This window comes from Pholis gunnellus, assembly GCF_910591455.1.
Source record: "Pholis gunnellus genome assembly, chromosome: 14".
Lineage (NCBI taxonomy): Eukaryota > Metazoa > Chordata > Actinopteri > Perciformes > Pholidae > Pholis > Pholis gunnellus.
In genome coordinates this window covers 3,034,421-3,050,942 of record NC_136541.1, presented here as the reverse complement: position 1 = coordinate 3,050,942, position 16,522 = coordinate 3,034,421, and the positions used below count along the sequence as shown (strand labels likewise).

At 40.8% G+C, this 16,522-nt stretch overlaps 2 protein-coding genes across 2 annotated transcripts; both read left to right on the top strand.

Annotated features, from left to right (window-relative positions):
• The first annotated feature begins 2,544 nt into the window (after nt 1-2,544).
• LOC306706738 (tripartite motif-containing protein 16-like) lies at nt 2,545-5,106 on the top strand. Its single transcript, XM_079173912.1, has one exon. It carries the CDS (start codon nt 2,631-2,633, stop codon nt 4,308-4,310), a length of 1,680 nt encoding a protein of 559 aa, XP_079030038.1. The 5' UTR covers nt 2,545-2,630; the 3' UTR covers nt 4,311-5,106.
• Nucleotides 5,107-6,454: 1,348 nt separating this feature from the next.
• Nucleotides 6,455-16,333, top strand: LOC306706008 (uncharacterized protein). Its single transcript, XM_079172922.1, has 3 exons — nt 6,455-8,186; nt 13,649-13,667; nt 13,820-16,333. The coding sequence occupies exons 1-3, from the start codon at nt 6,520-6,522 to the stop codon at nt 15,524-15,526; spliced, it is 3,393 nt and encodes a 1,130-aa protein (XP_079029048.1). The 5' UTR covers nt 6,455-6,519; the 3' UTR covers nt 15,527-16,333.
• Nucleotides 16,334-16,522: the final 189 nt, after the last annotated feature.

The window sequence follows — 16,522 nt, the reverse complement described above, 5'->3', positions numbered from 1 at the left end:
CTGTAATAACAGTGATTCCTAAGGGAAAGAACAGTGATACCTGCTCTGGCTACAGACCGATATCAATACTTAATATAGTCTATAAATTATATACCTCGATTATTGCAAAAAGGTATGAGCACTTTATGAGTGATATTATAGATGAAGACCAGACGGGCTTCATTTAGGGGCAACAAACCCAAGATAACATAAGGAGAACCCTACATATAATTGATCATATTAACCATAAAAATATCAATGCAGCCCTAATAAGTCTTGACGCAGAAAAGGCATTTGACAGTGTAAACTGGACATTTCTGTATCAAGTACTTGAGAAATTTGGACGAAATGAAAAAGCCATTCAATGTGTTAAAACACTTTACCAAAATCCAACAGCAAGGATAAAAATAAATGGCAGTCTGACTGATAGTACAGCATTAGAACGGTCTACCAGGCAGGGATGCTGTCTCTCACCGACTTTATTTGCAATTTTTATAGAACCTCTGGCACAAGCAATTAGGCAGAATAAAGACCTTAAAGGGATAAAGGTCGGAAACGAAGAACACGTCATTGGACTTTTTGCAGATGACGTGATCTGTTATTTAGAGGACCCTGACACATGCCTCCCTATATTATTCAACCAACTTGAGACGTTTGGCTCTTACTCTGGATATAAAATGAACTTGTCAAAAACAGAGATTTTAACAATGAACTACAAACCAACCGAAACTATACAACAAACACTTAACTTAAACTGGAGTTCTAAAAGAATGACATATCTCGGGGTGACTATAACAAAAAGTATTGATGATCTATATAAAGCCAACTATATTAAAGTAGATCAGGATATTAGGGATGATATGGAGAGGTGGGCTGTTCTTCCACTGGATCTCAGTTCACGGATAGACACTATAAAAATGAGCATACTTCCAAGACTTCTTTATTTCTTTCAGGCACAACCACTCGAGATCCCTGAGAAACAGTTCAGAACCTGGGATAAAGTTATCTCAAGGTTTATATGGAATGGTCAAAGGCCAAGAGTCAAATACCAAACATTACAGATTGGAAAGCATAAAGGGGGCACGTCATTACCAAATCTTAGGGGATATTTCCATGCAGCTCAAATTAGATCAGTAATTAATTGGTGTAACAATGATTACGAAGCTAAATGGAAAAACCTAGAACGATATGTAGAAGGAAGGGAAATTCAAAGCCTTATCGGAGACAGAAATATAGCCAAAGATTTACTTGAACAGGTGGATGTTGTCACCCGATTTACATTAGATATGTGGTTTAAATTGGTACGAAAATACAGATTAGAAGAAGAGCTCAGGCTTCTACGATGGATAGCCTATGACAGACATTTTATCCCGGGTACTCTCCATCTGAGGTTCAAACGATGGATTTCACATGGAACAACAGCAATATGCACAGTCATTAAAGACGGGAGTGTTGTGAGTTTCCAGGAGCTGAAAGACAAATATTCACTAACTAACCAGGATCACTTCAGATATCTGCAATTAAGGGACTTTTTCGATAGAGAAATAAAGCACAAAATTAATCTGGATAAGAATGGAATAATTAGAACCATAATGGGAGTTTATAACTCAAAGAAGTATAGAATCATATCGACTATATATATCAACATCTGATGGAACAATTAGGAAATACAACATTTTATGTAAAACTGAAATGGGAACAAGAACTTGGTGTGAATATTACAGAGGATGAATGGTTGAATATTTGGAGGACACAACAGTCTTCAACATCCTCGCGTATTTGGAGATAACATTGTTGGAAGAATGTAATCAGATTTTTTATTACTCCCCAAATGACAAATAAATGTCTGTCTATTGTTCAACCATGTTGGAGGAAATGTGGGGCAGTAAATGTAAACCACTCCCATGTATTTTGGCTATGTCCGGAAATAGTACAGTTTCGGGGAAATGTCCATATGGTTATAGTCCAAATTCTGGGCTATGACATACCTAAGTCATGTATGTTTCTCTACTTTGGTAACATGACAGCAGACACTGAGTTAAGAGAAGATGGTATCTGCTGAACATTTTGCTAACAGCTTGTAAGAAAGCTATCAGGAAGAGATGGCACAAGGCAGAACCACCATCACAAGATGAATGGCTGAATATTGTGAATGAAATATATGATATGGAACTGTTAACTCACAGAATAAGAACCGACGTGGAGCGATGTCGTGAGAAGTGGGAGAAATGGACGATGTTTACGTGTCAACGATAACACAACCTGAATACCTCACAGGAGTTATCATGTTTTTGAAGAGACAGAGCAATCCAGATCCTCTTTCATTTATTTTTTTGTGTATGTGTTGTCTGTCTGTGGTGAAGATAAAGTGTGAAAAAAAAGAAGGCTGAGTGTCATAACTGTGTGGAATGCAGTAGAGCCTGAAAACTCCTCCCTGTGTCTCCTGCTCTCAAACACAGTGAGCTCCACCTTATCAAGGTATTTGCTTGTTCCCTCCCCTTCACAGGTCTGAAGGTCTAAAGTAGAGTTATAAACACAATGTTGTGAAATGAGGGAGGTGATTCATCATTCACAGTAGCAAGAGAACACACAGATTGTTTCTGTTCAGAGAAAGTTAAACTATTTGACAGTCGTTGTTACCGAGAGGTGAAATGGCGCAGAAAGGAGTTCAGCTGGATCGGGAAATCATCTCTTGTTCCATCTGTCTGGATCTACTGAAGGATCCGGTGACTACTCCCTGTGGACACAGCTACTGCATGAACTGTATTAAAAGCTTCTGGGATGAAGAGGATGTGAAGAAACTCCACAGCTGCCCTCAGTGTAGGCAGACCTTCACACCGAGGCCTGTCCTGCTGAAAAACACCATGTTAGCAGTTTTAGTGGAGGAGCTGAAGAAGACTGGACTCCAAGCTGCTCCTGCTGATCACTGCTATGCTGGACCTGAAGATGTGTCCTGTGATGTCTGCACTGGGAGGAAACGGAAAGCCATCAAGTCCTGTCTCGTCTGTCTGGCCTCTTATTGTGAGAAACACCTCCAGCCTCATTATGAATCTCCTGTCTTTGAGAAACACAAGCTGGTGGACCCCTCCAAGAAGCTCCAGGAGAACATCTGCTCTCGTCACGATGAGGTGATGAAGATTTTCTGCCGTACTGATCAGCAGTGTATCTGTTATCTCTGCTTAATGGATGAGCACAAAGGCCACGACACAGTCTCAGCTGCAGCAGAAAGGACTGAGAGGCAGAGAGAGCTGGAGGTGAGTCGACTAAACATCCAGCAGAGAATCCAGGACAGAGAGAAAGACGTGAAGCTGCTTCAACAGGAGGTGGAGGCCGTCAATCGCTCTGCCGACGAAGCGGTGAAGGACAGCGAGAAGATCTTCACTGAGCTGATCCGTCTCATGGAGAAAAGAAGCTCCGATGTGAAGCAGCAGGTCAGATCCCAGCAGAAAAGTGAAGTGAGTCGAGTCAAAGAGCTTCAGGAGAAGCTGGAGCAGGAGATCTCTGAGCTGAAGAGGAAAGACGCTGAGCTGAAGCTGCTCTCACACACAGAGGATCACAACCAGTTTCTACACAACTACCCCTCACTGTCACCACTCAGAGAACCTACAGACTCGTCCGGCATCGATATCCGTCCTCTGAGCTACTTTGAGGACGTGACGGCGGCTGTGTCAGAAGTCAGAGATAAACTACAGGACGTTCTGAGAGAGAAGTGGACAAACGTCTCACTGGCAGTGACTGAAGTGGACGTTTTACTGTCACCTTCACAAGCAGAGCCCAAGACCAGAGCTGAGTTCTTAAGATATTCAAGTGAAATCACACTGGATCCAAACACAGCATTCACATGGCTGTTATTATCTGAGGGGAACAGAAAAGCAACATTAGTGAGTCAACAACAGACTTATTCTAGTCACCCAGACAGATTCACTAAATGTTTTCAGGTCCTGAGTAGAGAGAGTCTGACTGGACGTTGTTACTGGGAGGTGGAGTGGAGAGGAAGAGTTTATGTAGCAGTCGCATACAAGAATATCAGCAGAATAGGGAGCTCTATTCAATGTCTGTTTGGATTCAATGACAAATCTTGGGCGTTAGATTGTAACAACAACAGTTTTACATTTTGGTACAACAATATCAAAACTCCCGTCTCTGGTCCTCAGTCCTCCAGAGTAGGAGTGTACCTGGATCACAGAGCAGGTATTCTGTCTTTCTACAGCGTCTCTGAAACCATGACTCTCCTCCACAGAGTCCAGACCACATTCACTCAGCCTCTCTATGCTGGACTTAGGTTTAATTATGGTCATGGAAACACTGCTGAGTTCTGTAAACTAAAATAGTCAGAAGTGATTTAAGGAACAGCAAATTAATGTTTGTGTTTTAATCCTGAAACTCATTTTGTCTCCATCATTGTCGCTTAATTGCTGATTGTTCTTCAGCTGTCAATCAAACATTGTGGGCGGTACTTTGACATCTTCTCATTCTTGTTGTGTAAATGTTTGAGTTTCTTTAGGTGGAGCTCCTTTCTGTGTCTGTTTAGCCATGGAGGCTATCACTGCTCATGATGATCTTTGTTGACCTGAACTGATATTTCTCTTCATGAAAATGTAAACTGCTCTGAGGTTTAAATGTGTGATAAATATTAGTATTGATGTATTTGTTAGTTGTTGTTTCTCTTCCACTGCATGGCTCTTAAAGAGAGAAATCACCAGAGCTTCTTTTATCAAAGATATTTAGTTCTCAGCACTCTTTGTGAAGATTTCTTTAAGTGAAATTATGTTTATTTTCTATAACAGATTAAATGTTGTTCTTGTTGTTTTCTTAATCGTTATACAAAAGAGGTACTATGATGTATTATATCACTAATTATTATAATCATAATCAATAAGTAAATCATTCATTATTCTCTTTCACATAACTGAGATTCTGGTCAAACTAATAGATTATGAGGATGAAGTGAATGTGTTCATGAAATCATTGAACAAGAGTCATTTAACAGACTTTACTGATGGGATGTGAACAAACTGAAGGTTTACATGATGAATAAAGTATTTCTGGATTCAAGAATGAACAAAGTATTTTCTTCTTGTCTTATTTACAGGGTTTCATACAAAGCTGATGGAGAAAATGTGAAACTAATATGAGAGAATAACTGAGTCAGTTTTCCTCCTGAAACACCACAAAGTACAGACTTCATGTTTAGAGCAGAAGAACATTAGTCAGTCAGTCTCTGTCCTTTAAACTGTCCTCACTAAAACATCTTTGTCACAGAGAAATGAGCAAAGTTTTATATCACGTGTCGCTTCTTACAACCAACATTCTGTCTGTGCACTTAGTCATGAAACATTCCACTCTGTCCACATATCTCCTTGTTCCCTCCCCTTCACATCTACAGTTTTAAAGATGGGTGTAACCAACATGGTGGTGAAGCGATCGAGCTGACTGGCTCCATTCACTGAACAACAGGAAGTACATGCTGATGATTCATTGTAAGCTGAGGCTGATTTGACTCTGTGTCGTATTTGAACATGAGGTCAAAACACACCGTTGAAAAGTCTGACAAACCACAATTCTGACGTCTAGTGAACGTTTGTTTCATTTCCTCATTCATTGATTCTGTATCAGTGTGTCTGACTCTGTGAGAGAGAGGAGACGGAGAGAAAGTCAGGGTTTGTTCAAGAAAACCTGCCAACGAGCAGCTTAACTGACTCAGAGTTTTCACTAAACCTGCTTTCTGAAACAGGGCCCTGGATGGTTCGCTGTAAGTCTCTGTGTTGACTTTGTAAATAGAATAATATGAACCATTACCTCTACTCCTGTTAGCAGACATCCCCCCACTGCTTCTTCTGATCAATTCATATAGAGCTACGTATGATTTCAGCAGACTTGGGCCTCAGAGGCTGACGTAGAGCCAGTGTTGTCTTCATGGGAAGAGAGACTTGTTGAGGTAAACACAGCAATGGAGGCTGGAAAGAGGCTGCACATGCACCAACCAAAGCAGATGAAGCAGAAGGGCTGGAGGAAGCATCACATGTCTGTCCTTTTATAACAGCTAGTTGTTCATGTGTTTGTTTTGTTCTCCCCAGTTCTTCACCAGGAAGTCAGAAAACAAGATTACAACACTGAACAATGAAGCAGAGTTTTTACTTTAACGTTTCTGAACAGTGTGAATAACATTGAAAGTCTAATTGTTATGAGCTGAGCACATGGACTGTGTATAAGAAGGCTGAGTGTCATAACTGTTCTTACTGCACGTTGTATTGACAGATGACACACCCGGCCTCTCACATGAAGCTACACGTGTTGAATACAGTAGAGCCTGAAAACTCCTCCCTGTGTCTCCTGCTCTCAAACACAGTGAGCTCCACCTTATCAAGGTGTTTGCTTGTTCCCTCCCCTCACAGGTCTGAAGGTCTAAAGTAGAGTTATAAACAAGATGTTGTGATATGAGGGAGGTGATTCATCATTCACAGTAGCAAGAGAACACACAGATTGTTTGTGTTCAGAGAAAGTTAAACTATTTGACAGTCGTTGTTACCGAGAGGTGAAATGGCGCAGAAAGGAGTTCAGCTGGATCGGGAAACCTTCTCTTGTTCCATCTGTCTGGATCTACTGAAGGATCCGGTGACTATTCCCTGTGGACACAGCTACTGCATGAACTGTATTAAAAACCACTGGGATGTAGAGGATGTGAAGAAACTCCACAGCTGCCCTCAGTGTAGGCAGACCTTCACACCGAGGCCTGTCCTGCTGAAAAACACCATGTTAGCAGTTTTAGTGGAGGAGCTGAAGAAGACTGGACTCCAAGCTGCTCCTGCTGATCACTGCTATGCTGGACCTGAAGATGTGTCCTGTGATGTCTGCACTGGGAGGAAACGGAAAGCCTTCAAGTCCTGTCTGCAATGTTTGGCCTCTTATTGTGAGAAACACCTCCAGCCTCATTATGAATCCCCTGTCTTTGAGAAACACAAGCTGGTGGACCCCTCCAAGAAGCTCCAGGAGAACATCTGCTCTCGTCACGATGAGGTGATGAAGATGTTCTGCCGTACTGATCAGCAGTGTATCTGTTACCTCTGCTCTGTGGATGAACACAAAGGCCACGACACAGTCTCAGCTGCAGCAGAAAGGACTGAGAGGCAGAGAGAGCTGGAGGTGAGTCGACTAAACATCCAGCAGAGAATCCAGGACAGAGAGAAAGACGTGAAGCTGCTTCAACAGGAGGTGGAGGCCGTCAATCGCTCTGCCGACGAAGCGGTGAAGGACAGCGAGAAGATCTTCACCGAGCTGATCCGTCTCATGGAGAAAAGAAGCTCCGATGTGAAGCAGCAGGTCAGATCCCAGCAGAAAAGTGAAGTGAGTCGAGTCAAAGAGCTTCAGGAGAAGCTGGAGCAGGAGATCTCTGAGCTGAAGAGGAACGACGCTGAGCTGAAGCTGCTCTCACACACAGAGGATCACAACCAGTTTCTACACAACTACCCCTCACTGTCACCACTCAGAGAACCTACAGACTCGTCCGGCATCGATATCCGTCCTCTGAGCTACTTTGAGGACGTGACGGCGGCTGTGTCAGAAGTCAGAGATAAACTACAGGACGTTCTGAGAGAGAAGTGGACAAACGTCTCACTGGCAGTGACTGAAGTGGACGTTTTACTGTCACCTTCACAAGCAGAGCCCAAGACCAGAGCTGAGTTCTTAAGATATTCAAGTGAAATCACACTGGATCCAAACACAGCATTCACAAAACTGTTATTATCTGAGGGGAACAGAAAAGCCACATTAATGACAAAACAACAGTCTTATTCTAGTCACCCAGACAGATTCACTTCATGTTATCAGGTCCTGAGTAGAGAGAGTATGACTGGACGTTGTTACTGGGAGGTGGAGTGGAGAGGAGAAGGACTTGATGTAGCAGTCTCATACAAGAATATCAGCAGAACAGATATTTTTGGATTCAATGACAAATCTTGGGGGTTATGTTGTGAAGAAAACAGTTTTACATTTCGGTACAACAAGATCCAAACTCCCGTCTCTGGTCCTCAGTCCTCCAGAGTAGGAGTGTACCTGGATCACAGAGCAGGTATTCTGTCTTTCTACAGCGTCTCTGAAACCATGACTCTCCTCCACAGAGTCCAGACCACATTCACTCAGCCTCTCTATGCTGGACTTAGGTTTAATTATGGTCATGGAAACACTGCTGAGTTCTGTAAACTAAAATAGTCAGAAGTGATTTAAGGAACAGCAAATTAATGTTTGTGTTTTAATCCTGAAACTCATTTTGTCTCCATCATTGTCGCTTAATTGCTGATTGTTCTTCAGCTGTCAATCAAACATTGTGGGCGGTACTTTGACATCTTCTCATTCTTGTTGTGTAAATGTTTGAGTTTCTTTAGGTGGAGCTCCTTTCTGTGTCTGTTTAGCCATGGAGGCTATCACTGCTCATGATGATCTTTGTTGACCTGAACTGATATTTCTCTTCATGAAAATGTAAACTGCTCTGAGGTTTAAATGTTTGATAAATATTAGTATTGATGTATTTGTTAGTTGTTGTTTCTCTTCCACTGCATGGCTCTTAAAGAGAGAAATCACCAGAGCTTCTTTTATCAAAGATATTTAGTTCTCAGCACTCTTTGTAAAGATTTCTTTAAGTGAAATTATGTTTATTTTCTATAACAGATTAAATGTTGTTCTTGTTGTTTTCTTAATCGTTATACAAAAGAGGTACTATGATGTATTATATCACTAATTATTATAATCATAATCAATAAGTAAATCATTCATTATTCTCTTTCACATAACTGAGATTCTGGTCAAACTAATAGATTATGAGGATGAAGTGAATGTGTTCATGAAATCATTGAACAAGAGTCATTTAACAGACTTTACTGATGGGATGTGAACAAACTGAAGGTTTACATGATGAATAAAGTATTTCTGGATTCAAGAATGAACAAAGTATTTTCTTCTTGTCTTATTTACAGGGTTTCATACAAAGCTGATGGAGAAAATGTGAAACTAATATGAGAGAATAACTGAGTCAGTTTTCCTCCTGAAACACCACAAAGTACAGACTTCATGTTTAGAGCAGAAGAACATTAGTCAGTCAGTCTCTGTCCTTTAAACTGTCCTCACTAAAACATCTTTGTCACAGAGAAATGAGCAAAGTTTTATATCACGTGTCGCTTCTTACAACCAACATTCTGTCTGTGCACTTAGTCATGAAACATTCCACTCTGTCCACATATCTCCTTGTTCCCTCCCCTTCACATCTACAGTTTTAAAGATGGGTGTAACCAACATGGTGGTGAAGCGATCGAGCTGACTGGCTCCATTCACTGAACAACAGGAAGTACATGCTGATGATTCATTGTAAGCTGAGGCTGATTTGACTCTGTGTCGTATTTGAACATGAGGTCAAAACACACCGTTGAAAAGACTGACAAACCGAAATTCTGACGTCTAGTGAACGTTTGTTTCATTTCCTCATTCATTGATTCTGTATCAGTGTGTCTGACTCTGTGAGAGAGAGGAGACGGAGACAAAGTCAGGGTTTGTTCAAGAAAACCTGCCAACGAGCAGCTTAACTGACTCAGAGTTTTCACTAAAGCTGCTTTCTGAAACAGGGCCCTGGATGGTTCGCTGTAAGTCTCTGTGTTCACTTTGTAAATAGAATAATATGAACCATTACCTCTACTCCTGTTAGCAGACATCCCCCCACTGCTTCTTCTGATCAATTCATATAGAGCTACGTATGATTTCAGCAGACTTGGGCCTCAGAGGCTGACGTAGAGCCAGTGTTGTCTTCATGGGAAGAGAGACTTGTTGAGGTAAACACAGGAATGGAGGCTGGAAAGAGGCTGCACATGCACCAACCAAAGCAGATGAAGCAGAAGGGCTGGAGGAAGCATCACATGTCTGTCCTTTTATAACAGCTAGTTGTTCATGTGTTTGTTTTGTTCTCCCCAGTTCTTCACCAGGAAGTCGGAAAACAAGAATACAACACTGAACAATGAAGCAGAGTTTTTACTCCATTAAATTTTCTGAACAGTGTGAATAACATTGAAAGTCTAATTGTTATGAGATGAGCACATGGACTGTGTATAAGAAGGCTGAGTGTCTATACTAGGGAGGAGGGAATACTAATATGTGGAGGTGACTTTAATATTGTCATGATTAGTAATCTAGACACAACAAACAATAAGAAAAACCCCAATCATGTCACAAAAATGATCAATACTTTATTCAAAGAATTTGGTCTAGTTGATATTTGGAGAGAGCTGCATCCCACTAAAAGAGACTATACACACTACTCGGCACCTAATAAAAGTTATGCTAGAATTGACTATTTCTTTATGAATAAAAAGGACGTGTATAGAGTTAAGGAGTGTGAAATTGGAGCAGCAGACGTGTCGGACCACTGTGCAGTTTATCTTAATGTCAAGCTAAAACCACAGGACAAAAAAACCTATGGAGGTTAAATGTTGGAATACTAAACTATAAGTCCGTTGTTGAGGAGATCAAAACAGAGATTAAAACGTACCAAAAAGAAAATGACAATGGAGAGGTTAATCCCACTATCTTGTGGGACGCTCTCAAAGCAGTTATGAGAGGGAAACTTATTGCTAAGACAGCAGCTATCAAGAGAGCTAAAGAAGAAACATACAAGAAGGAAAAGGAAAAACTGCTTGAAATCAAACAACAGCACAAAGATACCCGCGACTCGACACTGTTACCAAAAATGAAAGAAATTAGAGGCAACATAGATAAGCTACTAACTACAGAGATAGAAAAGAAAACAAGATTTCTTAAACAATCTTACTATGAGGTGGGACCCAAAGCAAATAAACTACTGGCAAAAAGACTGCAAAACCAACAGGCAGATAGGACAATCCATAAGATAAGGGATATGGTTACAAATCAAATAGCCTATGAACCCAAGGAGATTGAAACCATTTTTAGGAACTATTACCAACATTTGTATAGCCAACCTCCATCCGCTGACAAGGACCAAATTAGAACTTTTCTAGAGACACTGGACCTTCCAGTAATTGGGAAAGACCAGAATGACCTTTTGACTTCACCCATTACAATAATAGAAATAGAGAAAGCTATGGGTAGACTGAAAACAAATAAATCCAACAAATAAAGTGGAACAAAATGTTTCGTGAACTACTTTTACCAATACTTGAACCGTCATTTAATTATACGCTTGCCCATGGTGAACTCCCACCATCTTGGAAGGAGGCTGTAATAACAGTGATTCCTAAGGGAAAGAACAGTGATACCTGCTCTGGCTACAGACCGATATCAATACTTAATATAGTCTATAAATTATATACCTCGATTATTGCAAAAAGGTATGAGCACTTTATGAGTGATATTATAGATGAAGACCAGACGGGCTTCATTTAGGGGCAACAAACCCAAGATAACATAAGGAGAACCCTACATATAATTGATCATATTAACCATAAAAATATCAATGCAGCCCTAATAAGTCTTGACGCAGAAAAGGCATTTGACAGTGTAAACTGGACATTTCTGTATCAAGTACTTGAGAAATTTGGACGAAATGAAAAAGCCATTCAATGTGTTAAAACACTTTACCAAAATCCAACAGCAAGGATAAAAATAAATGGCAGTCTGACTGATAGTACAGCATTAGAACGGTCTACCAGGCAGGGATGCTGTCTCTCACCGACTTTATTTGCAATTTTTATAGAACCTCTGGCACAAGCAATGAGGCAGAATAAAGACCTTAAAGGGATAAAGGTCGGAAACGAAGAACACGTCATTGGACTTTTTGCAGATGACGTGATCTGTTATTTAGAGGACCCTGACACATGCCTCCCTATATTATTCAACCAACTTGAGACGTTTGGCTCTTACTCTGGATATAAAATGAACTTGTCAAAAACAGAGATTTTAACAATGAACTACAAACCAACCGAAACTATACAACAAACACTTAACTTAAACTGGAGTTCTAAAAGAATGACATATCTCGGGGTGACTATAACAAAAAGTATTGATGATCTATATAAAGCCAACTATATTAAAGTAGATCAGGATATTAGGGATGATATGGAGAGGTGGGCTGTTCTTCCACTGGATCTCAGTTCACGGATAGACACTATAAAAATGAGCATACTTCCAAGACTTCTTTATTTCTTTCAGGCACTACCAATCGAGATCCCTGAGAAACAATTCAGAACCTGGGATAAAGTTATCTCAAGGTTTATATGGAATGGTCAAAGGCCAAGAGTCAAATACCAAACATTACAGATTGGAAAGCATAAAGGGGGCACGTCATTACCAAATCTTAGGGGATATTTCCATGCAGCTCAAATTAGATCAGTAATTAATTGGTGTAACAATGATTACGAAGCTAAATGGAAAAACCTAGAACGATATGTAGAAGGAAGGGAAATTCAAAGCCTTATCGGAGACAGAAATATAGCCAAAGATTTACTTGAACAGGTGGATGTTGTCACCCGATTTACATTAGATATGTGGTTTAAATTGGTACGAAAATACAGATTAGAAGAAGAGCTCAGGCTTCTACGATGGATAGCCTATGACAGACATTTTATCCCGGGTACTCTCCATCTGAGGTTCAAACGATGGATTTCACATGGAACAACAGCAATATGCACAGTCATTAAAGACGGGAGTGTTGTGAGTTTCCAGGAGCTGAAAGACAAATATTCACTAACTAACCAGGATCACTTCAGATATCTGCAATTAAGGGACTTTTTCGATAGAGAAATAAAGCACAAAATTAATCTGGATAAGAATGGAATAATTAGAACCATAATGGGAGTTTATAACTCAAAGAAGTATAGAATCATATCGACTATATATCAACATCTGATGGAACAATTAGGAAATACAACATTTTATGTAAAACTGAAATGGGAACAAGAACTTGGTGTGAATATTACAGAGGATGAATGGTTGAATATTTGGAGGACACAACAGTCTTCAACATCCTCGCGTATTTGGAGAGAACATTGTTGGAAGAATGTAATCAGATTTTTTATTACTCCCCAAATGACAAACAAATGTCTGTCTGTTGTTCAACCATGTTGGAGGAAATGTGGGGCAGTAAATGTAAACCACTCCCATGTATTTTGGCTATGTCCGGAAATAGTACAGTTTCGGGGAAATGTCCATATGGCTATAGTCCAAATTCTGGGCTATGACATACCTAAGTCATGTATGTTTCTCTACTTTGGTAACATGACAGCAGACACTGAGTTAAGAGAAGATGGTATCTGCTGAACATTTTGCTAACAGCTTGTAAGAAAACTATCACGAAGAGATGGCACAAGGCAGAACCACCATCACAAGATGAATGGCTGAAAATTGTGAATGAAATATATGATATGGAACTGTTAACTCACAGAATAAGAACCGACGTGGAGCGATGTCGTGAGAAGTGGGAGAAATGGACGATGTTTACATGTCAACGATAACACAACCTGAATACCTCACAGGAGTTATCATGTTTTTGAAGAGACAGAGCAATCCAGATCCTCTTTCATTTATTTTTTTGTGTATGTGTTGTCTGTCTGTGGTGAAAATAAAGTGTGAAAAAAAAGAAGGCTGAGTGTCATAACTGTGTGGAATGCAGTAGAGCCTGAAAGCTCCTCCCTGTGTCTCCTGCTCTCAAACACAGTGAGCTCCACCTTATCAAGGTATTTGCTTGTTCCCTCCCCTTCACAGGTCTGAAGCTCTAAAGTAGAGTTATAAACACGATGTTGTGAAATGAGGGAGGTGATTCATCATTCACAGTAGCAAGAGAACACACAGATTGTTTCTGTTCAGAGAAAGTTAAACTATTTGACAGTCGTTGTTACCGAGAGGTGAAATGGCGCAGAAAGGAGTTCAGCTGGATCGGGAAACCTTCTCTTGTTCCATCTGTCTGGATCTACTGAAGGATCCGGTGACTATTCCCTGTGGACACAGCTACTGCATGAACTGTATTAAAAACCACTGGGATGTAGAGGATGTGAAGAAACTCCACAGCTGCCCTCAGTGTAGGCAGACCTTCACACCGAGGCCTGTCCTGCTGAAAAACACCATGTTAGCAGTTTTAGTGGAGGAGCTGAAGAAGACTGGACTCCAAGCTGCTCCTGCTGATCACTGCTATGCTGGACCTGAAGATGTGTCCTGTGATGTCTGCACTGGGAGGAAACGGAAAGCCTTCAAGTCCTGTCTGCAATGTTTGGCCTCTTATTGTGAGAAACACCTCCAGCCTCATTATGAATCCCCTGTCTTTGAGAAACACAAGCTGGTGGACCCCTCCAAGAAGCTCCAGGAGAACATCTGCTCTCGTCACGATGAGGTGATGAAGATGTTCTGCCGTACTGATCAGCAGTGTATCTGTTACCTCTGCTCTGTGGATGAACACAAAGGCCACGACACAGTCACAGCTGCAGCAGAAAGGACTGAGAGGCAGAGAGAGCTGGAGGTGAGTCGACTAAACATCCAGCAGAGAATCCAGGACAGAGAGAAAGACGTGAAGCTGCTTCAACAGGAGGTGGAGGCCGTCAATCGCTCTGCCGACGAAGCGGTGAAGGACAGCGAGAAGATCTTCACTGAGCTGATCCGTCTCATGGAGAAAAGAAGCTCCGATGTGAAGCAGCAGGTCAGATCCCAGCAGAAAAGTGAAGTGAGTCGAGTCAAAGAGCTTCAGGAGAAGCTGGAGCAGGAGATCTCTGAGCTGAAGAGGAAAGACGCTGAGCTGAAGCTGCTCTCACACACAGAGGATCACAACCAGTTTCTACACAACTACCCCTCACTGTCACCACTCAGAGAACCTACAGACTCGTCCGGCATCGATATCCGTCCTCTGAGCTACTTTGAGGACGTGACGGCGGCTGTGTCAGAAGTCAGAGATAAACTACAGGACGTTCTGAGAGAGAAGTGGACAAACGTCTCACTGGCAGTGACTGAAGTGGACGTTTTACTGTCACCTTCACAAGCAGAGCCCAAGACCAGAGCTGAGTTCTTAAGATATTCAAGTGAAATCACACTGGATCCAAACACAGCACACACATGGCTGTTATTATCTGAGGGGAACAGAAAAGCAACATTAATGAGTCGACAACAGTCTTATTCTAGTCACCCAGACAGATTCACTGAATATTCTCAGGTCCTGAGTAGAGAGAGTCTGACTGGACGTTGTTACTGGGAGGTGGAGAGGAGAGGAGGAGGAGCAGGAGTTTATGTAGCAGTCGCATACAAGAATATCAGCAGAACAGAGAGCTCTATTGAATGTGTGTTTGGACACAATGACAAATCTTGGGCGTTACGTTGTGACAAAAACTGTTTTACATTTTGGTACAACAATATCCATACTCCCGTCTCTGGTCCTCAGTCCTCCAGAGTAGGAGTGTACCTGGATCACAGAGCAGGTATTCTGTCTTTCTACAGCGTCTCTGAAACCATGACTCTCCTCCACAGAGTCCAGACCACATTCACTCAGCCTCTCTATGCTGGACTTTTGTTTAATTATGTTGGAGACACTGCTGAGTTCTGTAAACTAAAATAGTCAGAAGTGATTTAAGGAACAGCAAATTAATTTCTGTGTTTTAATCCTGAAACTCATTTTGTCTCCATCATTGTCTCTTAATTGCTGATTGTTCTTCAGCTGTCAATCAAACATTGTGGGCGGTACTTTGACATCTTCTCATTCTTGTTGTGTAAATGTTTGAGTTTCTTTAGGTGGAGCTCCTTTCTGTGTCTGTTTAGCCATGGAGGCTATCACTGCTCATGATGATCTTTGTTGACCTGAACTGATATTTCTCTTCATGAAAATGTAAACTGCTCTGAGGTTTAAATGTGTGATAAATATTAGTATTGATGTATTTGTTAGTTGTTGTTTCTCTTCCACTGCATGGCTCTTAAAGAGAGAAATCACCAGAGCTTCTTTTATCAAAGATATTTAGTTCTCAGCACTCTTTGTGAAGATTTCTTTAAGTGAAATTATGTTTATTTTCTATAACAGATTAAATGTTGTTCTTGTTGTTTTCTTAATCGTTATACAAAAGAGGTACTATGATGTATTATATCACTAATTATTATAATCATAATCAATAAGTAAATCATTCATTATTCTCTTTCACATAACTGAGATTCTGGTCAAACTAATAGATTATGAGGATGAAGTGAATGTGTTCATGAAATCATTGAACAAGAGTCATTTAACAGACTTTACTGATGGGATGTGAACAAACTGAAGGTTTACATGATGAATAAAGTATTTCTGGATTCAAGAATGAACAAAGTATTTTCTTCTTGTCTTATTTACAGGGTTTCATACAAAGCTGATGGAGAAAATGTGAAACTAATATGAGAGAATAACTGAGTCAGTTTTCCTCCTGAAACACCACAAAGTACAGACTTCATGTTTATCACTTTTTATGACTTATTTCAACATAATCAATTATTCAAGCATGTTATGTGTGAAGACAAAACAAAACAGTCTCACCAGCAAAGGCAGAGAGCGACTCCATGTGAAGGTGAGCTTTGATACAGGAACCACACG